Raw genomic sequence first — 25,067 nt, forward strand, 5'->3', positions numbered from 1 at the left:
TGTCTGATTACTTAAGGTTAGTCTCTTGGTCAGACTACCTTCTGTTATGTTTCATTCTTCTAGAAATCCAAACAGGGAAGACCTGCCCCTGTACCTAACTGGTATAATTTTTGAATAAAGTAAAATAACTTCTAGCAAATGAATATATTATTCTCATGTATTAACTGTAAATGTAACCATTTAAAAGTCACACAGCTAGATAGTAGCATAGCCTAGGCAAAAATTGCAGCATGCCAAATACCAACCCAGTTGTCATTCATTTCAGCCTTTTACATATCTAATCCTGTGCAGTGAGAAGTAAATAATATCTTCAGTTGTGCAGAATCAAATTTCACTTGTCTTGTTTTCTTTATCAAGGCACAGAACTAATCCCATGATTTTAAAGCTAATTTTTACTTATCCATGGGTAAAAAATAACCAATGACAGATAACCCATATACCCTCCTAAAGCCAATAATATTTTATTTTTTTTGACTGAGTGAATTGCTCTACTTAGAAATGTTTTCTTGTAACTACCAGTGCTGTATGTGCTTGATGTTGCAGGGTTTTATATTGATAAAGTCAACAAATATTTATTGACAAATAGTCACTTTATAAAAAGGCAGTGTAATGGTTAAGAGCATAGTCTTTGGAATTGTTCATGTAACAGTTAATACCAATGCCCATTATTTGCTCTATGCCTTACTTTCCTTAATAGTGAGAAATAATAATCCCTGTGTCCTGTAATTTTTTGACTTAAATAGATACCTAGCGTAGTTACTGTTACTGCTTTTATAAGATAGTACTTTTATTCGTGGACTAACTCTGCTAGATCTGTTTTGAAAGGCAATGAATTTTATTAAATAATTATGTAGAAAATTTGATCTACTTTACCTTCTGCCTATCTTAAATCCTGAGTCTTTTACTCTTTATAGACTCTTATTCTTTGCTGTGTGTGAAATTTGTTATCACTGAGTCATTTAGATACTTATATACACTTGGGTTTTCTCTCTTAGATGAAGAAAAGAAGATGGTTGAAGAAGTATTCAGTAACGCAATTGACTGCTTGTCAGATGAAGATAAAAAGCTCCCTCAGGTGTGTGTTTAATGTCATTAAGTAGACTGTGGCTGTTTACAGATAGTATATATTCACTTTGTATTTCCTGGATTTGTTGCTATATTATATATTGCACTGTTTGCACACTGCAGTAAATATGTTGCATTGTGCACTGAAATGATACCTTGATTCTTATTTTGAACTTCTAAGAAGGTGACAAAAGGAAACATTTGCTGCCTTGAAGAACCTTTTCTCTGAAAGCTAGCATGATCTGGAAATTACTGCTTCTGTTTCTAATACTACAAAATTTTTAATGCTAATTTTAAGTCAATGAATTTCTTAATTCATAAGGCTACCAAACAAAACAATAGAGCAAACCTAAGTTTAGTGAGAAATTTGATTTCTACTTTGCTTTAATTAATTAAAGTGGGTTTTTCTTTTGACTATTAGAATTGCCTTAGGAGTTCTAAAATATACTGATGCCTTGTTGCCACTCCAGAGATTCTGATTTAATTGTCTCGCGTGTGTCCTGATCATTAGAATCTTTCAGAAACTCCCCTGGTTGGTCTAATGTGCATCCGAAACTGAGAACTAATGCTTTAGCCCAACCTAATACTATATGAATTTTTATTTTGTGAAAAGAAAAATTGGAAGGTCATACTCTGCTTACAGATGATTGCTTTGATTTGTGTGGGATTTATGATAAGACTGCAATTGCATGTTTCTTGGTATTTAAAATGGCATTTAATTTATGAAATCTTATTGTAATTTTTCTTTCCAGCTGAATTATTAGTATCTAAGGGCTGAGCCATGTCTTTATACATCTTTGTTATCCTAGCACACTTCTAATAGTAAAATTTAATGGCATTTAATAGTGTTAATGAGAATGAACTCTTCAGTAATTCATTTATTTTTAGATAAAGTACATATTTATATTAAATATGCTTTACAGTTATTTATTTTCTTTTGGTTTGAGTTGGCCAGTATTTTTTTTTTTTTTTTTTTTTTTTATTTATTTTGGCTGCATTGGGTCTTCGTTGCTGTGCACAGGCCTTCTCTAGTTGTGCCGAGTGGGGGCTACTCTTCCTTGTGGTGCATGGGCTTCTCACTGCGGTGGCCTCTCTTGTTGTGGAGCACGGGCTCTAGGCGCGCGGGCTTTAGAGCTCAGGCTCAGTAATTGTGGCTCATGGGCCCAGTTGCTCCACGGCATGTGGGATCTTCCTGCACCAGGGCTCGAACCCGTGTCCCCTGCATTGGCAGGCGGATTCTTAACTACTGCGCCACCAGGGAACTCCTGGCCAGTATTTTTTAAGTTTATTTCGTGCAGATGCAAACTTTGCTGTCATAACCTTTAATTTTTTTAGAGGAGATGAAGTGATGCTGGAAAATTTGAGGAAGCAAAACATTTATAAAGTTTATTTAAACATGCCTTTCATATTAAAGCTAGGACAGAATTATATTGTGTTTTAAGTTTAATAATTTGTGGGAATATGGGTTTGGTTTCTAGTTTTTCTGGAAAAGTTATATAACATTTCTTTAAACAGCATTCTTTCTTGATTACCCATTTTTCTTAATTTTGTTAGTTTCACATTTTAAAAGTTCTTTTCCTCACGTCTTTTTAAAAATAAAATTGAATCCAATCGCAGGTTGAACATGTACTTCCTCTCTTGAAGCGGGGGATTGGTATTCACCATGGTGGTTTACTTCCTATTTTGAAAGAAACTATAGAAATTCTCTTTTCTGAAGGATTGATAAAGGTATGATTTTATTTTATTTATTATGCCCTAAAATTGTGTTGTGTGAGCAATTTGAAAGTTATCAAGAACACTGTTTGTAGGCAACTTTTTTTTTTTTATTGTTACTGTTTTTTAAGTAAGTCAAACAGAATGGCTTAGGTAATGAACTTATTTTTGTATACAGTGTTATACTTCATAAATTTTGGACTATAGGTAAAAGTCATTTGTTTCTCTTCCTAGTCTTAAAGTAAGAAATGGTATCATTACTGAATACAGTGTAGAATTTTCCAGAATGTGCTGTTTAATTTTCAGACCTGAAGTGATACTGTAAGTGGACTCCATTCTGTATACAGATTAAAAGGACTAGTTTAGAAAAGACAAGGAGAATTGCTGTTTAGACTTATGAAAGAGTTTTTAGGATGTTCTCATTTAAACCAAAGAGAGTCTGATTTAATTTTTAATATTATGTCGATGTCTGTACCCAGTAATGGGATGTTGAAAATGGGAAACAACTCCAAAATATAGTTGTAAGCCTTTATGTGACTCATAAATTATTTTATGTTTAAAAATCAGATTAGAGATTTGTCATGAGAACTTCAGCACTAACTAGGATATTTAAAAGAAACTTACTCACCCTAAAGACCATACTTGAGGTATTTTAGATAAAGAATTGGTCACTATTTGTACCTGGGTCCTGGTAAGGTCCTGTTGATGTCCTCATATAGATTGCATGTTTTGTTGAGACCCATTTGAAAGAATCTTTTAAGTGATACTTGTGGATTGTAGAATTCAAATAGAATAACTGTACATAAAGTGAAAAATTAAAGACCACCATTGCCCTTCACTTTCTAGAAATATCCACTAGGATACATACAAATAATATTTGATTTAGTTTGTAAACAAAAGTGATTATATTACCCATGTTATTCAATTTCGTCATATGCATTGCTATTCATTCTTTTTACCAGATGAATAGCATTCTGTTAAGTTGATGAAATAAAGTGTTTTTATATTGTTACCTATGGATGAAAATTTAGATTATTTAACAGTACTTCAGTGACTTAACTTGTACACATACCTTTGTGTGCTCTTTGTTGGTAAAGTCTTAGATGTGAACATAAAGTGTCACTGATTTTGATCTCCCCTCAGAGATTTTAAAGGTGTCTCTAAAACCACTGCATCATCAATGAAGAAACCAGGAAATGTGACTGTGTTTAGAAAAATATTCGCCAGCTTAATAATGCTTTGTCCATTAGACCAGTAGTAGTCTCTCCAAGTTATCACCACTGGAATTACAGAAAGAAAGACTATTTTCCCGAATTAAAAAATTTCTGCAATGCAAGGGACATTAAATATTATAAATTTACTATAATATACATAATTATATGTCAATTTAATAATTTTGTATATAAAATACTGAAATACACCTGGGGTAGCATGTCTTATTTTTGTAGAATTTCATTAACAACTAATTTTTAAAATTAATGATTTATTTATACTTGAGTAATTTATTAACGAAACTATTTTTCAGTTTAAAATACGTGTTTAATTGTATAATTATTTATTCATTTAGGCCTTATTTGCCACTGAGACTTTTGCTATGGGGATTAACATGCCAGCTAGAACTGTTTTATTTACAAGCGCCCGAAAATTTGATGGGAAGGATTTCCGATGGGTAAGTAAAATAATTCATATATTGAAATAACTTTTAGCTTCAGTTGTTTTACCTAAGGTGATTTTGGCTCATGTAGTCTTTGAGATTTTCAGTTCTAAATACTTTAAAACTTGTACCTGAGCTAATATGAGAAGTTCATCAAAGTTTAATTTCAGATCCTTTGTATTTCTATTCTTTAGCCAAAAACAAAAACCAAAAACTACTTTAGGTGAAAGAGTTTGGTGATGAGGGATAAGTGTGCAAATGAGTCATGAATGCTTTAATGCATTTAAAATACGTCTAGAATTTTTATTTCTTCAAATTTTAAGTTATTTAAAGCACCTTTACTGTAGTTGTAGTGGCTACAGTTGTAGCTCACTGTTTTACTCTTTAGGTTTAAAATAGAGATTTTTTTTTTAATAGGTTTGCACATATGTCTTTTCTAAGGCAAAAACTGGGATCATGAGTGAAATGGTGAATTGGAGTAAAAATAAATCCTTAATCCAGAAGCAAGTAATCGCTTCTTACCAAACTTAAACTATGGGCCTAGAGCTATGGTAGATACTAAGAATGCTAAATTTAAAACAAAACCAAACTAATCCCTACTGTGAAGAGACTTAGTGCAGGTGGAAGTTTATTTTATGGGCTCTGAGAAGTATGTATAGGAAGAATAGAACACAAGAAAAGAAGTCACTTGTATATAAGTGGTCAGGGAGGCGTCATAGAGAAGGCCTCTAGGTTTTGAGAAGGCCCTAAAGTTTTGAGAATGCCTCAGAAACTTTCTGTAACTTGTGACTTTTTTAAGTCAAAAGAAGATTATTTCATGTAGAATATAATTTTTAATTGCAACGTGGATAAAGTCTTTCATATGTTTTATATTTTAAGTTAATGTAAATTTTAAAATTCTTCATCATCAGTTTAAAATTACTTAATTCTTTGAATAAAACTGATGCTACAAGAAAATAAATAAATAAGTTTTTCGTGACTTTACATGCTCCTTGGCATCCAGTGGACCCCAGGGAAGGGTATGTAGTAAAGTGGGTAATTGAATTTAAGAAAACAACCATTTCTTGATGATTCAAGATCCTAATTATGAAATCTAAAAATCATAATGTGTCAAAATGTAACGATGACCTTGAGCGCTGTTGAGATTTTATTGGACTGCCTTTTTGAAATGTTCTTTTCTGATCTTTAAGGTTGGTCCCAGGTCGTTAGGTCTGTTTTTGATGCTATCAGTAATATGCCTTCTAGTAGCACAGTGGTTTGTAACTCTTCTTGAGTGAAACATTTTTTGAGAGTCCGAACACGCTGGACCCTTTCCACAGGAAAAAAGTATACATGTACTTAAAGATAAAACTTTGCCCAGTGTTCAGGTGGCTCAGTTTTACCCTTAAAGACTATGCATGGGAGACTTACTAACCTTTCTCCCTTAGGTGGTTCTTAGTGATGAATGGACTCTTCTGAATGCCAAGGACATACACTGAGAAAATAGAAATTGTGCTTTTTGTGTGTGTTGATTTTTATATTAATCTCATTTGGAAATTAAGAAAATTTGTTATAATCAAGACAGAATTGGTATTTAATAGAGTTTGGGTCATTGTTTGCTTTCTTAAACTTTCCTGTTTTCCAGAATATATAGTTCAAAGATATCTTTTATGCCATTGAATTAGCTCTCTATAGCTATTTGATCATTTTGGAGCTAAAATTTAGTTTTGCAACATTATTCTTAAGTGTTTTGCATTTTTGTCTTTTTACTTAAACTTTCCTAAAAGTTCATGTTTTTAATCTTGTTTCCTTTCTTGGAATGTGTAGCTTGTGCTTGTGAACTTTATGATAAGAATAATTTTAAGAATATGTTTTTCACTAGGTTCTCTCCTAAACTTTTCATTTTTAATTATGTTCATTCAGATTTCCTCTGGTGAATACATTCAGATGTCTGGTCGTGCTGGAAGGAGGGGAATGGATGACAGAGGAATTGTAATTCTTATGGTAGATGAAAAGATGAGCCCAACGATTGGAAAACAACTACTTAAGGTAACAAGTTAAGCTTCTGTGCCTTCACCAGGAATTTGAGAAACATACTTCAGGACCACATTGAAATTAATTGTGTCAGTTCAAATACCTCTCTGAGTAGATGAGTTAATTTACTGAACTATCTGGGCTTAGGAAGGTGGAAGAGGGTAACTGCTCAAATTGCTGATACTTTGTACCCTACTTTCTGTTCTAATAGGAAAAGAGTAAGTCGTGCAGTGGAGGGGATGGAGATCTGCAGAGGGCAGAAATGTTTACTTTGCCCTCCAAATTTGAGATACCTCTATATTTGCCCACTCGACTGCACAAACCACTTCTCACCTATCAGCGCAGGAAGTAGGGCAGATATTATCAGTATTATGCACAGTTATCTTCCTATACGTTTGCAAGCCCAGATAGCTTAATAAATTAATTCTACAATCTACCATTCTAATTCATCCTGTTGCGAGATTATAATATCCCAATAATAAATTTAAATTTATAAGCTTTATTTCAAATTAACCTTTTGCTTGCTTAGTATTTGTGTTTTGGATTGTCTAAGATTTTTGTTTTATTTTGAAGAGCTTCTCAAGGAAGTTTGACCTGCCTGATTGCTTTCCTTCTCCTTCTCCATGTATTGATAGTAAGGAATTATTAAGCATATCCATAGAGAACACTGTCAATAAGATAGGAAACTTAACATGAATTAAAGTATAAAATTAACTGCCAGCTGATTAACTACTTAAAATAAATCTTTGAAACATGTTAAGACGTGCATAGGTCAGTATCTCTGAAATACACTGTGTTCAACTTCTAAGACTTAGAAACTGCATGGAGAATTTGAGATATGGTTGTAGGAAGCCTGGTATGCTGAAGCAAAAATAGGTAAAGTTCTTTTTTCTTTCTTTTTTTTTTTAAACTTTGGGTTCATTCATTCATTCATTCATTTATTTATTTATTTATGGCTGTGTTGGGTCTTCGTTTCTGTGTGAGGGCTTTCTGTAGTTGCGGCAAGTGGGGGCCACTCTTTATCGTGGTGCGCGGGCCTGTCATTATCGTGGCCTCTCTTCTTGCAGAGCACAGGCTCCAGACGCGCAGGCTCAGTAATTGTGGCTCATGGGCCTAGTTGCTCTGCGGGAAGATGTGGGATCTTCCCAGACCAGGGCTCGAACCCGTGTCCCCTGCATTGGCAGTCAAATTCTCAACCACTGCGCCACCAGGGAAGCCCCTCTTTTTTTTTTTTAAATGTTCTTATATGAGTAAAGACAAAGCTTATCTGTACATATTCATAGAGTGATCTTATGGTGTCTTATTTTCAGTTTTAAAGATTAACACTTGGAAACCCATCTTTAAGTGTCCATATAACTTTAGTTCTTTGTGTAAGGAAAATGGTCAAGACTGAAAATTTGTGTTATTTTCTTTAAATGTTGTCGCATATAATAAACACTAATTTTCTTACCTCGTACTCTGTGTATGGAAATAATTGAGTCAGGAGGTAATATTTTAATGGCAGCATCTGGTTCCTTTAGTGTAGATTTTTTCATTCCATTTACTTGACATCTCTAGATTTGTTACCCTATAAGTGCAAATTTCTATTGTCTTTCATTTCATTTAAAAAAAGCGTTTTTAAATTTTATTGTGGAAAGAACCTTTAACATGAGATCTATCCTCTTAATAAATTATGATGTTGTAAAATATGTTGTTGTTGACTGTTGTATAGCTAATCTCTATTTATCTCACTTGACTGAAACTTGATGCCCTTTAATTAGTAACTTCCCAATTACTCCTCCTCTCAGTCTCTGACAACCACCATTCTACTCTTTAAGTCCATGAATTTGACTATTTTAGATACCTCACATAAGAGGAATTATACAGGATTTGTCTTTCTGTGACTGGCTTGTTTCATTTAGCATAATGTCCTCAAAGTTCATCCATGTTGTTACATATTGCAGAATTTTCTTCTTTAAGAGTAAATAGTATTCTGTGTATTTACAGTCCTCCCTTGGTATTCTCAGGGGATTGGTTCCAAGACCCCCACGTATATTAAAATACCAAAATGAGAGGATGCTCATGTCTCTTACATAAATGGCACAGTATTTGCATATAACCTACACACATCTTTCGTATACTTTAAATCATCTCTAGATTACTTATAGTATGGAATACAATGTAAACGCTATTTAAATAGCCGTAAATACAGTGTATATAGTTGCCTGTGCTGCATGACACATTCAAGTTTTCCTTTTTGGAACTTTCTGCAATTTTTTTTCCCAAGTATTTTCCAAGCCACAGTTCATTGAATCCTCAGATGGGGAACCTGAGGACACTGGGGAACGGCTGTATAGCCATATTTTATAGCATCAAATTAGGATACTGTAATACTGAAAGAAGGGACTATTAATAATTATATTAATATATCAGGTATAAGTAGGGGTTGTCCTGGGGTCACTTGGATACAATGTTAAAATGCGATGTTGAGTTTAAGGCGATGGAGAATTCAGATAGGTGTATTCTACAGCAGTTTGAAAATAGAAGCAGAGCTTGAGGTTGGAAATAAACATTTGCAATATTGAAGCCCCACATTTCTTAAAGGAGGTAATAGTAGAAAAGAAAAATAATAGAATAGTAAAAAGTTGGTCTGTTTGTAAAATTATGAAGTATCTGAAGTTGTCTTTCATTCCTCTCTTCCTCAAGAATGTGATTTTCATACTAACTCCACATCTCACTTTGGCCCTATTTTCAAGGAAAGTGCATAAAAATTAAGGTTTTAGGGACTTACTCACTAACCCCCTAGGGTAAATGGCTCTTGATTTTTCAGGAGTTAAGGAATACCACCATTTGAGACTGTTGAAAGTTCTGCTCCTTCTTCTCATAAAATCCTATATCCATACATTTATAATTCTGAATGCAATAAGGCTGGCTTATGAACCTCAATTTAAAAGCCTCTGAATACCCTAACAGTATTTGTGTATTTTGCTACGCCATTTAAAGATTTGCATGTTTTATGACACTTCTAAATATTTCAGCATGTATCTCCCAAGAATTTGGTCATTCTCATTTGGGCACTACATAACCATTTTCAATCTTAGGAAGTATTTGCATTTAGAAAAAAGTATTGCTGGGCTTCTCTGGTGATGCAGTGGTTAAGAATCCGCCTGCCAGTGCAGGGTACACAGGTTCGAGCCCTGTTGTGGGAAGATCCCACATGCTCCCCTTAGTGGAGCAACTAAGCCCGTGCGCCACAACTACTGAGCCTGCGCTCTAGAGCCCGCGAGCCACAACTGCTGAAGCCCGTGCGCCTATAACCCATGCTCTGCAACAAGAGAAGCCACCGCAATGAGAAGCCTGCTCACTGCAACGAAGAGTAGCCCCTGCTCCCCGCAACTAGAGAAAGCCCGCAAGCAGCAACAAAGACCCAATGCAGCCAAAAAAAAATATTAAAAGAAAAAAGAAAGAAAAGAAGAAAGTATTCCTGAAGAAACGTTGTAAGAAAAGTTTAGATCTCAAGGAAGTATTTTGGACATAAACCTTGTTGCAAGTTAAGGTCACACTATTGTAACTAGCTCTTCTTTGGTAACAGCCACAATTAGGAGGAGAAAGGAATTACCGAAGTGTTGACAAAGACTGGTCTGTAAATTTTGGGGAAACATTTTGGCAGTTTTATGTCATTTCAGGAAGCTGCGAGTTTCAAAATAACTAATTTTTTCTGAATGTCATTCTGAAATAAATTTAGTGTGCTCTATTAGCATAGGCTAGGTTATGCTGCAGTAACAAACCTAAATCTCAGTAACTTAAAGGTTTGTTTCTCTTGTTCATTGCACGTTTACAAAGGTGACTATGCTTATTATTGTTTAGGGATTCAAGCTGATAGAGAAACCACCATCTTGAACATTCGCAGTCACTGTGCCAGCAGGGAAAATGTAGCTTTTCACACCAGCGGTTAAATATTTGACCAGGAAGTGATACATTACTGAAACTTATTTGCCCTCCCCACTGAGGGCAAAATGTGTAATCCTGTCAAGTACCTAGAAGGCAGAGAGCTAAACATACTTGGCCAACAGTATTTTAACTGCTACTGTCCTAGTTAGTGATTTTTTCCCCCCTTCACTTTCCCGAAGATCAACTATTTTATCACTTTGTGTTGGTCATTTAAAGGAAAGAACTTAATACATTTCTGTAGTATTCCTTAGTGAAGACTAAACTGTTAACGCAGTTCAGGAGGTTAAAAATATTTTTATGAATTTATTTTAAAAATCTACAACATTGACATGTTTTTTTCTCTCAGGGCTCAGCTGATCCTCTAAATAGTGCTTTCCATTTGACCTACAACATGGTTTTGAACTTACTACGAGTAGAAGAAATAAATCCTGAGTACATGTTGGAAAAATCCTTCTACCAGTTTCAGCATTATAGAGCAATTCCAGGAGTAGTAGAGAGTAAGTATAAAATTATCATAACAGCCTCATTTAGCTAGGGTAGACCAAATAGCAAAATTACTGTGTTATTGACTGCTTTGGCCATTGGTTTTTTTCTGGTAAGCCAAATCATTGTAACCAACTAGAACATTTTAAAATGAAAGAAAACACTATCAGGACATAATTCTATGGTTAATTCAAATTTAGTATAATTTATTGTTATAGACATATCACATGATAATTCATATTCATGAATAATGATATTCAAAATTAATATAATGCTTTCTAAGTCCAAAAAATAAGTGTTCTATTGTAACTATGTTCAAGTAGAATTGTGTATTGTGTGTTGATCCTTATTCTAGAAGATTGTGGCTGATTATCATATAGAACTGATTAAAATCTAAAATAGAAGCAAGGATTTAAAATTTTGGTTAGGGTAAATCTTGTAAAAATAATGCATAGTTGTAAAGAAAAACAAAACCCAAATTTGGCAAAAGATACAATGGAGATTTAAGACCATTTGTAATCTCACACAGACAGCCACACAACCACTGTTAACACTTCGTGGCTCTTCCATCTTTTTTATTTTTCAAAGTCAGGATTAACAATGTTTTGCTAATAACAATGATGTTATTATAGTTGATATCATTTGTTAAACATTTATCATATGCCTAGCCTTGTGTTAAATGCTTTACATTCACTAACTCACTGATTCTGGCTTTTTAAAATTTAATTTCAATTATTCTTTGAAAGTATGGTTTTTAATAACTGCATAATATTTTCATTTTATGAATGTACTATGATTTATTTAACAATAAAGGCAAATTTGAGATTTCTATCACAAGTGGATAGGACAGTACCACTCTATTTTATGCACCTGAAAGTAAATGAAGTGTAATAATATACCTTAAAAAAATGAAAAGGCTTGGAACATCCAAGTAAGTTAAATTCTCATTTTTTTTTACCCTTACCTGGATGACATCATAATTATTTCCTCTTAATTTCTTTGGTCTTAATTAAGAGAGCTTCATTACAAACTATAGAGCTGGAAGAAGCTTTGGCATCATTTTACATATGTAAAAAAATAAGGCATAAGAGAAGTTAAGTCTGTATATAAGGTTGCACATTTGATTGATGGCAGGTTTGACTTGGACTCCTGTTCCTAACTAACCCATGCTGTTTTTATTAAAGTGGGGGTCATCCCTTTTTAATATGACGAGAATAGATGTAGTAACTTCTCTGGCTGAAAAAAAGACAACGATGAAAAAAATCTTGAGCTGGCTGATATTAAGACTTACCTTTGGGCTTCCCTGGTGGCGCAGTGGATAGCAATCTGCCTGCCAATGCAGGGGACATGGGTTCGATACCTGGTCCAGGAAGATCCCACATGCCATGGAGCAACTAAGCCCGTGCGCCACAATTACTGAGCCTGCGCTCTAGAGCCTGTGAGCCACAACTCCTGAAGCCCGCGTGCCTTGAGCCCATGCTCCGCAACACAAGAAGCCACGGCAGTGAGAAGCCCGTGCACCGCAACAAAGAGTAGCCCCCACTCGCCGCAACTGGAGAAAGCCCGTGCACAGCAACAAAGACCCACCACAGCCTTAGATAGATAGATAGATTAGATAGATTAGATAGGTAAATTTATATATAAAAAAAGATGTCAGATTTTTTTTTTTTTAATTACTTTTTAAAACATTGAAGTATAGTTCATTTACAATATTGTGTTGGTTTCAGGTGTACGGCAAAGTGATTTCGTTACACACATATATATGTATATATCTATGTTCTTTTTTAAAAATTCTTTTCCATTATAGTTTATTATAAAATATTGAATCTAGTTCTCTATGCTTTACAGTAAAACCCTGTTTATCTATTTTATATATGGTAGTGTGCATCTGTTAATCCCATACTCCCAATTTATCCCTCCCCCACCCTTCCCCTTTGGTAAAGTAAGTTACTTTTTAAACTTCACTTTATATTATTCTTTTGTAATTCCATAGAAAATATCCCAGATACAGCAGGGGATAGAGGGAGAATTCTCCAAGTAGTTTCCCATTTATTTAAAGCCCTTAGGACTTATAGCTGTGCTCAGATTATTCGATATGACTTTGAACAAGACTCTGCTACCCACACTGTGAGCTTAAACATTGCCACCAGGACTTCCCTGGTAGTCCAGTGGTTAAGACTTCACCTTCCAGTGTAGGGGGTGCGGGTTCACTCCCTGGTCGGGGAGCTAAGATCCCACATGCCTCAGGGCCAAAAACACCAAAACATAAAACAGAAGCAGTATTGTAACAAATTCAATAAAGACCTTAAAAATGGTTCACATAAAAAAAAAAAATCTTAAAAAAAAAAAAATTGCCACCATTTCTCCATCTCCTGTCCTGTGTCTCCCCAAGCCCCAAATGTTGTTGCTGTTGTTTTCAGTGTGGTTCTGATTTATGTTTTAAAAGGATTGTTAACATAACCTCTGACCCCTGGTGTTGCTACCATATACTTGAATCTTCTTGCAATTGAATTATCCTTGCTTTGCCTATCTCTCTTTTTAAAGGGGCAAGACCTGTTTTGCTAATATTTGGAACCAACAAATAGACTAAATATCAAAAGTATAACAGACTTTTTAGTGGAAGAAGTAGGAATTTAAGTGATGAAAGTGATAATTGTGGGGTAGTTGCAACACCTTTAGTGTTTTGCAGGGCTGAGCTGTGTGACCAAAGAGCATGTAGTGTAAGAGGAGATGGGTAGAGGTGATAGGGGCTATCCTCTGTGCTTTTAAATTGCAAAATACATCTTGAATGAAATTTATTTCCATTTCACTTACTACTTGGAAGAGTATGATTCCTTTTGCTGTCGATACATAGAATCTTTTCAAGAGACCTGGTGTTATTTTTACCAGCTTAAGTATACCAAAATTAAAATGTAGACTGTTATCTATGGAAGTACAGAATTAATCTTTATTTTACAAATACACTGCTTTAATTTTTACAACAAACTTAAATGGCTGTCATACATGAGATGTTTTTCATTTTGATTTACTGAATCCACAGTAGATTTTCCAGTGAGTCATAAGAGTAAAAATTCTTGGGGCTTCCCTGGTGGCACAGTGGTTAAGAATCCACCTGCCAACGCAGGTGCATGGGTTCGAGCCCTGGTCTGGGAAGATCCCACATGCCGCAGAGCAACTAAGCCTGTGTACCACAACTACTGAGCCTGCACTCTAGAGCCCATGCACCACAACAAGAGAAGCCACCTCAATAAGAAGCCCACGCACCCCAATGAAGAGTAGCCCCCGCTCATCACAACTAAAGAAAGCCCACGCACAGCAACAAAGACCCAACGCGTCCAAAAATTAATTAATTAATTAATTAATTAATTATTTTAAATTCTAGGATTTCACTCTTCCTTTACTGGAAAGAAAAACGCAGATTTAATTTTAATCTTTTTGTTTAGTTTCATTAATAGATAATGCCATGGTTAATAGCAGGGGCTGTGGAGTTAGACGTGGGTTTGAATACAGACTACTGCAGCCTTAGTTTGCTCTTTTATGCAATTGGAATAATATCTAGTTCATCCAACTCATGAAAATTAAATGATATCATTTATGTTAAATTCTCAGTAAGTGCTTGTTTTAATTAATGATAGTAATGCCATACATCAGTAAAGCCATTTAAACTTTAACCTTTGGTAAAATTTGCTCGGTACTGGGAGTAGCAGTCCATTTCCCCATCACTCACAGGTCTGTATCTATTGCACGTTTTATATGATACAAATATAATTTTGGAACCGCATCGCCCCTCTCCCTCAAAAGGGGGAAATTGATTGCAGGCTGTCTTAAGAGTTTATGGGCATATCTCACATGCTGTTTCCTAAGATACTGAGGCTTTCTTATGGCGGTACACTGCAGGAATACCAGCTTATTATACTGAGGTTCCTCTACTTTTTGATTGGCGTGCAAGATATCCTTTCCTTAATTTGGGAAAAAGCGGGCTGCACCTAAACTAACTTCCTGGAGTGGTATATATCTATATTTAGAGTCCTAGATAGAAAACACATGTGTTTTCTTAAACTGCCTCTCAAACTTTTGATTCATTCGTTAAGTGGTCTGAGAACAGAAATGATTTGTAGTGGAGGATGGGAGCAGTATTTTAAGCATCAGGCAGAGTCTTTGTGTATCATCTCTCCTGTCAGTGCTTATTTAGTATTCCACTGATACCTGCAGTGTTACTTTGTAACTTTTGGTAAGGCAGCAAGATGAGCATTTCAGTGTATATTTTTCCTTTTCATATAACCTCTTATTGACTTTAGTCTACCAAATTTTTTTAATCATTTCTTCTTATGATAATGTTTACTCTCATAACGTGTTAAGAATAGCCTTCTATTCTCAAATGAAAAGAATACAGTTCATGTAGAAAGTAATGCAGTTCATTTAAAAATAACCAGGATGATGCAATATGCCTAAGAGAGTACAAAAGACCAGAAGTTAGAGGTAAAAACAAAAAGTGAAGAAAAGATTAAAAATTCCAGAGAACATGTCTCAATACTTCAGCAGACTTTTTGGCAGATCTGACTCTGGTGTCACTAAAAATAAGCAATTAATACAAATAAATAGGCTTAGAGGAGGAGGACATGGTCTGCAAACTCTGCGTCTCCTCACACATCCCTGATAACATTTCAGTCTCTTCCTATAGCTCCTTTTTCAGCCAACTTTTTAAATGTCTAAACGTGTCTTTCTTAAAATGTGGTGCCCAGAGGTAAATAGTATTTTCTATGGGAGGTCTGACCAGGGACAAGTGCAATGGAAGTATTGTTATTGCTCTTGTTGACTTTTCTCAGAAAGAGAGAAGTCAAGTGCAAGGAGAGCTGTAGAGAAGAGTGTCACAGTTGGTGCCAACTGTTGACCCAGTAGATTGCATGCTGAAAGTTCTTCGCACAAATTGACCTAAGCCTCCTTTCTACAAACGCAAGTGCAGGAACTTAATAATAGTATATGTTATAGAGATACATATATCCTATTTTTTAAACAGATGGTTACAAAATTGTGGATTTAGGTTTTTTACCAAAATTATTTATGAAATTATGGTCTTCATCAACAGATGCAAATTTATATGTAAGTATTTACTTTGGAAAGATTCCTGAGCAGCTGGAGATAAAATGAGATGGTTTATTCATTGTTAAGGATGAGGGAAATCCTGGAACTGGACCTTAGGGTTCTAATGTTTGGTCCTGCTCCCATGTGGCATGTGATTTGGGTCAGGTCTCCTAATTGTGATTCGAGTCCCAGAATAATACACATATTATAATAACTATTTTGAATACTTAAAAGCATTAGGAGGCTCAGATTAAATAATTTTAAAAACTGCTTTTTCCGCTATAAAGTTCTCACCACATGTGAGCTGCCCTTGCTGTCATATACCCTCAGTTAGCTCAGTCTCTTAGGGTTTCAGCTTGAGTCCAGATGTTCTGTGGAGCTAATTCTTGCTCATTCTGCTCTGCAACCCTCCTCTATTTACTTTTGATAAAAACAAAAAAGCTACCAGCCACCATGTAGTTGTTCTCTATCTCTTTATAGGTGGGAAATGCTGTTAAGTTGCCTTTTTTTTTTCTCTTGGAGTGCTTTCTGAATGCATATTGTTTGTTCTATTCTGGTCCACCCCTCATACCCCAAGATTATTCTTTCATACCTCGGTTCTATAAATCTGAACACAAAGTAAGAAATCCTCAGTGATGGGAAGAAGAGTCAAGAGTTGTCTGGAAAGCATATTCTTTTCCAAAAATAAGTCATTTTCTAGGATTAACAGTGAAATGAGGCAGGAGGAAGTCCTCCTGTCATTGGAAGTGGCTGTACCTTCTGCAGGAAAGGACTCATGGATAAACTCCGTGTTGAAGCCCTGGGGGCCAGGCTATACTGAATACTAAGGATATAAGGGTGTCCAGGCGAGGGTTGGCTCACAGAAGCTCGTAGAAAAACTTGAGGGGCACAGAGGTAAGCTGAGGGCTGGCAAGGCTGGCAAGGGTTCTTGAAGCTGAGTCTGCAGGAAGGAAGTCCCTTGAGGCAGAGCTCTCTAGTGGTCAGCTCACAGGAGCAGGATGCAGGGTTACAGTGTGCCAGTGGAAATTAGGAGCTGCCTATGAGGCAGGTGGGTACTCTTCAAGAGGGAAGGAAGAGAAGTGACTTCTAAATACTTTCTTTAATTTTTTTTTTCTTTTTTTACTTTTAAAATGGGATGCCTCCTAAGTGAATTTTTAAGTTGGTGTCATCTACTTAGAATAGATGCAGAAAGGAAAAGACCTGGGAAATTGGGGAGAGAAACAAACTTTTAATAGTTTTTTGTTTGTTTGTTTTTAATCAGAAGATCATGTTGTTGGTGACGACATCTTTCCCTTCTGTCTCCATGCGGTAGATTGGATTTCTTGCTGTGTATAAGGATGACTGTGTGGGGTGGGAATTCAGCCAGAAGTTGGTTATGCGTGGGGTATTAAGGAGGGTTCAGGAATCAAAAACTTTGCTTCTCTTATTCCCATGCCTGATATCATGGTCCTAGGCTATCACATTTACCTTTTTCTTCTTTCCGTCTTTCCAAAAGAATAAACTAAATGCCTAAGAGAGTGCAAAAGACCAGAAGTTAGAGGGAGCAGTCTGTGAGAAGGTTGAAGATGATAATTTTAAAATAATAATAATACAGTAATATCCTTCCTCAGTGTTTACAGTGTGCTATACTGTTAGCTGAGTACTTTCCATATGTTCTGTCAGTCTCTAACTATAGCCTTGTGGGGTATGGCTACTATTGTTATCCTCATTTTGTGAGTAAAGAAACTAAAGCACACAGGTTAAATACAGGAGTTTGGTCAATGGCATAGAATTGAGAGTCCAGAAATAAACCCATATATCTGTGGTCAATTGATTTTTGACAAGTGCTGCTGTGACAATTGATAGCCACATGCAAAAAAAGTGAATTTGGACCCTTACCTCACACCATATACACAAATTAACTGAAAATGGCTGAAAGTCCTAAATAAACAGCTGAAACCATAAATCTCTGAAGAAAACATAGCTAAAAATCTACATAACCTTAGATATGGCAGTGGTTTCTTACATAAGATACCAAAAGTACAAGCAACAAAAGAAAAAATAAATAAATTGGATTTTATCTAAATTTTAAAACTTTTGCACTTCAATATATGCCAACAATAAAGTGAAAAGAAAACCCACAGAGTGGGAGAAAATATTTGCAAATCATGTATCTAATAAGGGTCTAGTATCCAGAATATATAAAGACCACTTACAACTCAACAACAAAAAGCAAACAATGTAATTTCTTTTTCTAAACATCTTTATTGGAGTATAATTGCTTTACAATGGTGTGTTAGTTTCTGTTTTATAACACAGTGAATCAGCTATACATATACATATGTCCCCATATCTCCTCCCTCTTGCGTCTCTCTCCCACCCTCCCTATCCCATCCCTCTAGGTGGTCACAGAGCACCGAGCTGATCTCCCTGTGCTATGTGGCTGCTTCCCACTAGCTATCTATTTTACATTTGGTAGTGTATGTATGTCCATGCCACTCTCTCACTTCATCCCAGCTTACCCTTCCCCCACCCCGTGTCCTCAAGTCCATTCTCTACGTCTGCATCTTTATTCCTCTCCTGGCCCTAGGTTCTTCAGAACCTTTTTCTTTTTTTTTTTCTTTTTTTTTTTTTAGATTCCATATATATGTGTTATCATACAGTATTTGTTTTTCTCTTTCTGACTTACTACCCTCTGTATGACAGGTCCATCCACCTCACTACAAATAACTCAATTGCATTTCTTTTTATGGCTGAGTAATATTCCATTGTATATATGTGCCACATCTTTATCCATTCATCTGTCGATGGACACTTCAGTTGCTTCCATGTCCTGGCTGTTGTAAATAGAGCTGCAATGGAAATTGTGGTACATGACTCTTTTTGAATTATGGTTTTCTCAGGGTATATGCCCAGTAGTGGGATTGCTGGGTCGTATGGTAGTTCTATTTTTAGTTTTTTAAGGAACCTCCTTACTGTTCTCCATAGTGTCTGTATCAATTTACATTCCCACCAACAGTGCAAGAGGGTTCCCTTTTCTCCACACCCTCTCCAGCATTTATTGTTTGTAGATTTTTTGATGATGCCCTGACCGGTGTGAGGTAATACCTCACTGTAGTTTTGATTTGCATTTCTCTAATGATTAGTGATGTTGAGCGTCCTTTCATATGTTTCTTGGCAATCTGTATATCTTCTTTGGAGAAATGTCTATTTAGGTCTTCTGGCCATTTTTGGATTGGGTTGTTTGTTTTTGGATATTGAACTGCATAAGCTGCTTGTAAATTTTGGAGATTAATCTTTTGTCAGTTGCTTCCTTTGCAAATATTTTCTCCCATTCTGAGGGTTGTCTTTTTGTCTCGTTTATGTATTCCTTTGCTCTGCAAAAGCTTTTAAGTTTCATTAAGTCCCATTTGTTTATTTTTGTTTTTATTTCCATTTCTCTAGGAGGTGAGTCAAAAAGGATCTTGCTGTGATTTATGTCATAGAGTGTTCTGCCTGTGTTTTCCTCTGTGAGTTTTATATTTTCTGGCCTTACATTTCAGTCTTTAATCCATCTTGACTTTTACTTTTGTGTGTGGTGTTAGGGAGTGTTCTGATTTCATTCTTTTACCTGTAACTGTCCAGTTTTCCCAGCACCACTTATTGAAGAGGCTGTCTTTTCTCCATTGTATACTGTTGCCTCCTTTATCAAAGATAAGGTGACCATATGTGTGGGTTTATCTCTGGGCTTTCTATCCTGTTCCATTGATTCATATTTCTGTTATTGTGTCAGTACCATACTGTCTTGATTACTGTAGCTTTGTGGTATAGTCTGAAGTCAGGGAGCCTGATTCCTCCAGCTCCATTTTTCTTTCTCGAGATTGCTTTGGCTATTCGGGGTCTTCTGTGTTTCCATACAAATTGTGAAATTTTTTGTTGTACTTCTGTGAAAAATGCCATTGGTAGTTTGATAGGGATTGCATTGAACCTGTAGATTGCTTTGGGTAGTAAGTCATTTTCACAATGTTGATTCTTCCCATCAAAGAACATAGTATATCTTTCCATCTGTTTGTATCATCTTTATTTTCTTTCATCAGTGTCTTATAGTTTTCTGCATACAGGTCTCTTGTCGCCTTAGGTTTATTCCTAGGTATTTTATTCTTTTTGTTGCAGTGGTAAATGGGAGTGTTTCCTTAATTTCTCTTTCAGGTTTTTCATCCTTAGTGAATAGGAATGCAAGAGATTTCTGTGCATTAATTTTGTATCCTGCTACTTTACCCAATTCATTGATTAGCTCTAGTAGTTTTCTGGTAGCATCTTTAGGATTCTCTGTGTATAGTATCATGTGACCTGCAAACAGTGACAGTTTTACTTCTTCTTTTCCAATTTGGATTCCTTTTATTTCTTCTTCATCTCTGATTGCTGTGGCTAAAACTTCCAAAACTATGTTGAATAATAGTGGTGAGAGTGGACATCCTTGTCTTGTTCCTGATCTTAGAGGAAATGGTTTCAGTTTTTCACCATTGAGAACGATGTTGGCTGTGGGTTTGTCATATATGACCTTTATTATGTTGAGGTAAGTTCTCTCTGTGCCTACTTTCTGGAGGGTTTTTATCATAAATGGGTGTTGAATTATGTCAGAAGCTTTCTCTGCATCTATTGAGATGATCATGTGGTTTTTCTCCTTCAATTTGTTAATATGGTTTATCAGACTGATTGCTTTGCGTATATTGAAGAATCCTTGCATTCCTGGGGTAAACCCCACTTGATCATGGTGTATGGTCCTTTAAATGTGCTGTTGGATTCTGTTTGCTAGTATTTTGTTGAGGATTTTTGCATCTATGTTCATCGGTGATATTGGCCTCTAGTTTCCTTTCTTTGTGACATCTTTGTCTGGTTTTGGTATCAGGGTGATGGTGGCCTTGTAGAAAGAGTTTGGGAGTGTTCCTCCCTCTGCTATATTTTGGAAGAGTTTGAGAAGGATAGGTGTTAGCTCTTCTCTAAATGTTTGATAGAATTTGCCTGTGAAGCCATCTGGTCCTGGGCTTTTGTTTGTTGGAAGATTTTTAATCACAGTCTCAGTTTCAGTGCTTGTGATTGGTCTGTTTATATTTTCTATTTCTTCCTGGTTCAGTCTCGGAAGGTTGTACTTTTCTAAGAATTTGTCCATTTCTTCCATGTTGTCCCTTTTTTTTGGCATAGAGTTGCTTGTAGTAATCTCTCATGATCCTTTGTATTTCTGCAGTGTCTGTTGTTACTTCTTTTTCATTTCTAATTCTACTGATTTGAGTCTTCTCCCTTTTTTTCTTGATGAGTCTGGCTAATGGATTATCAATTTTGTTTATCTTCTCAAAGAACCAGCTTTTAATTTTATTGATCTTTGCTGTCATTTCCTTAATTTCTTTTTCATTTGTTTCTGATCTGATCTTTATGATTTCTTTCCTTCTGCTAACTTTGGGGTTTTTTTGTTCTTCTTTCTCTAATTGCTTTAGGTGTAAGTTTAGGTTGTTTATTTGAGATGTTTCTTGTTTCTTGAGGTAGGATTGTATTGCTATAAACCTCCCTCATAGAACTGCTTTTGCTGCATCCCATAGGTTTTGGGTTGTCGTGTTTTCATTGTCATTTGTTTCTAGGTATTTTTGGATTTCCTCTTTGATTTCTTCAGTGATCTCTTGGTTACTTAGTAGGGTATTGTTTAGCGTCCATGTTTGTATTTTTCCAGATGTTTTCCTGTAATTGATACCTAGTTTCATAGCATTGTGGTCAGAAAAGATACTTCAAACGATTTCAGTTTTCTTAAATTTACCAAGACTTGATTTGTGACCCAGGATATGATCTATCCTGGAGAATGTTCCAGGAGCACTTGAGAAGAAAGTGTATTCTGTTGTTTTTGGATGGAATGTCCTATAAATATCAATTAAGTCCATCTTGTTTAATGTATCATTTAAAGCTTGTGTTTCCTTATTAATTTTCATTTTGGATGATCTGTCCATTGATGAAAGTGGCATGTTAAAGTCCACTACTATGATTGTGTTACTGTCGATTTCCCCTTTTATGGTTGTTAGCATTTGCCTTATGTATTGAGGTGCTCCTATGTTGAGTGCATAAATATTTACAATTGTTATATCTTCTTCTTGGATTGATCCCTGGCTCATTATGTAGTGTCCTTCTTTGTCTCTTGTAATAATCTTCATTTTAAAGTCTATCTTGTCTGATACGAAAATTGCTACTCTAACTTTCTTTTGATTTCCTTTTGCTTAGAATATCTTTTTCAATCCCCTCACTTTCAGTCTGTATGTGTCCCTAGGTCTGAAGTGGGTCTCTTGTAGACAGCATATATACGGGTCTTGTTTTTGTATCCATTCAGCCAGTCTGTGTCTTTTGGTTGGAGCATTTAATCCATGTGCATTTAAGGTAGTTATTGATATGTATGTTCCTATTACCATTTTCTTAATTGTTTGGGGTTTGTTATTGTAGGTCTTTTCCTTCTCTTGTGTTTCCTGCCTAGAGAAGTTCCTTTAGCATTTGTTGTAGAGCTGGTTTGGTGGTGCTGATTTCTCTTAGCTTTTGCTTGTCTGTAAAGGTTTTAATTTCTCCGTCGAATCAGAATGAGATCCTTGCTGGGTAGAGTAATCTTGTTTCTAGGTTTTTCCCTTTCATCACTTTAAATATGTCCTGCCACTCCCTTCTGGCTTGCCTAGTTTCTGCTGAAAGATCAGCTGTTAACCTTATGGGGATTCCATTGTATGTTATTTGTTGTTTTTCCCTTGCTGCTTTTAATATTTTTTCTTTGTATTTAATTTTTGATCATTCAATTAATATGTGTCTTGTCTTGTTTCTCCTTGGATTTATCTTGTATAGGACTCTGCGCTTCTGGACTTGACTATTTCCTTTCCCATATTAGGGAAGTTTTCAACTATAATCTCTTCAAATATTTTCTGAGTCCATTTCTTTTTCTCCTCTTCTTCTGGGACCCCCTATAATTCAAATGTTGGTGCGTTTAATGTTGTCCCAGAGGTCTCTGAGACTGTCCTCAATTCTTTTCATTCTTTTTTCTTTATTCTGCTGTGCGGTAGTTATTTCCACTGTTTTATCTTCCAGGTCACTTACGCGTTCTTCTGCCTCAGTTATTCTGCTATTGATTTCTTCTAGAGAATTTTTAATTTCATTTATTGTGTTGTTCATCATTGTTTTTTTCCTCTTTAGTTCTTCTAGTTCCTTGTTCAAAATTTCCTGTATTTTCTCCATTGTATTTCCAAGATTTTGGATCATCTTTACTATCATGACTCTGAATTCTTTTTCAGGTTGACTGCCTATTTCCTCTTCATTTGTTTGGTCTGGTGGGTTTTTACATTGCTCCTTCATCTGCTGTGTGTTTCTCTGTGTTCTCATTTTGGTTAACTTACTGTGTTTGGGGTCTCCTTTTCACAGGCTGCAGGTTCGTATTTCCTTTTGTTTTTGGTGTCTGCCCCCAGTGGCTAAGGTTGCTTCAGTGGGTTGTGTAGGCTTCCTGGTTGAGGGAACTGGTTCCTGTGTTCTGGTGGATGTGGCTGGGGTGTGTCTTTCTGGTGGGCAGGACCGTGTCTCGTGGTGTGTTTTGGGGTGTCTGTGACCTTATGATTTTAGGCAGCCTCTCTGCTAATGGGTGGTGTTGTGTTCCTGTCTTGCTAGTTGTTTGGCATAGAGTGTCCAGCACTGTACCTTGCTGGTCGTTCAGTGGAGCTGGGTCTTAGCATTGAGATGGAGATCTCTAGGAGAGCTTTCGCCATTTGATATTACGTGGAGCCTGGAAGTCTCTGGTGGACCAGTGTCCTTAACTCGGCTCTCCCACCTCAGAGGCACTGGCCTGAAACATGGCCAGAGCACCAAGACCCTGTCAGCCACATAGCTTGTGTTACTGCAGAAATTATCCCAGTCCTCAGAACAGTCTCTCTACGCTTTGAGTGGAATTCAAACTTCAGTGCAATTCATGTAAAAACAAGCAACCCTAGTTCATAGATCACATTGGTTTCCATCCACAGTATTCAGGGTCCATGGAACTCCTGACCTCCTAGTGTTGGAGGTTCTCCTGCAGAGGCGAGGAGTGGCTTGGCTCACCGTGGGGACAATGACACTGGCCCTAATTTTTAAATGGACAAAAGATCTGAATAGACATTTTTCCAGAGAAGATATATAAGTACATCTTTTCATATAAGTACATGAAAAGATGGTCGACATCATTAGGGAAATGCATATCATAACCACATTGAGATACCTCACACTCACTAGGATGGGTATTTTTTTTTTTTAGGTAATTAACAAAATGGTGTGGTTGTTGTAGAAAATAGTTTAGCACTTCCCCAGCAATTTAAATATAGAATTACTCTAAGACCCAGCAATGCCATACACTCATGGTATATAAGCAAAAGAATTGGAAATACGTTCAAACAGAAACTGGTGCATGAATGTTCATAGCAGCATTACTAACGGTAGCCAAAAGGTAGAAATAATCCAAATGTCCATCAACTGGTAAACAAAATGGTGTACCCATATAGTGTGATATTATTCCACTATTAAAAGAAATGATGTACTGATACATGCCACAACATGGATGAACTTTGAGAAGATTATGCTAAGTGAAGGAAGCCAAAGATAAAAGCCACTCATATTATGATTCCGTATATATGGAATATCTAGACTAGGCAAATTCATGCAGACAGAAAGGTTGCCAGGGTCTGGTGGAGGAAAGAATGAGTAGTGTTTGCTTAAAGGGTATGGAGTTTTGGGGTAGTGAAAATATTCTAGAACTACATGGTAGTGATGGTTTCATATATTGTTAGTGTACTACATGTCATTAATGGTGAATTTTATGTGTGTTTTACCCAAGTAAAAATAGTGTTTGTTCACAGTGGGAAAGAGGCATAATGGAATGAGTGAGGAAGGGAGGTCAGCCCTAGATGCAAGAATTGGGGCAGGGAATGGCATCAGAGATAGTTAGATTAACTAAAAGGACAGTTGCTGAAAGGGGCTAGTGTTTTGGCCACTGACTGAGTAGAGAGATAACTATGGTTGAATTTCCTGTCTTCTGTTTTAGGAGACATAGTCCCAGGTGGTGGTGGAAGCCTGATGACATTAACAAATTGGGTTTTTTGCTGAGTTAAAGCAGCATATTAGGAGATTCAAAATAGTG

The 25,067-nt window shown here is 36.1% G+C and overlaps 1 protein-coding gene across 2 annotated transcripts in view; it reads left to right on the plus strand.

Moving 5' to 3' along the window:
• The window catches only part of MTREX (Mtr4 exosome RNA helicase), a 131,246-nt gene that overhangs the window by 47,729 nt on the left and 58,450 nt on the right, over nt 1-25,067 (plus strand). For both annotated transcript variants that reach the window (XM_068535342.1, XM_068535343.1), the window contains exons 12-16: nt 996-1,075; nt 2,683-2,793; nt 4,346-4,447; nt 6,335-6,460; nt 10,722-10,872. In XM_068535342.1, coding sequence (XP_068391443.1) covers nt 996-1,075; nt 2,683-2,793; nt 4,346-4,447; nt 6,335-6,460; nt 10,722-10,872 — 570 coding nt within the window. The remainder of the gene's footprint in view (nt 1-995; nt 1,076-2,682; nt 2,794-4,345; nt 4,448-6,334; nt 6,461-10,721; nt 10,873-25,067) is intronic.

This window comes from Eschrichtius robustus, chromosome 2 (assembly GCF_028021215.1).
Source record: "Eschrichtius robustus isolate mEscRob2 chromosome 2, mEscRob2.pri, whole genome shotgun sequence".
Taxonomy (NCBI): Eukaryota; Metazoa; Chordata; class Mammalia; order Artiodactyla; family Eschrichtiidae; genus Eschrichtius; species Eschrichtius robustus.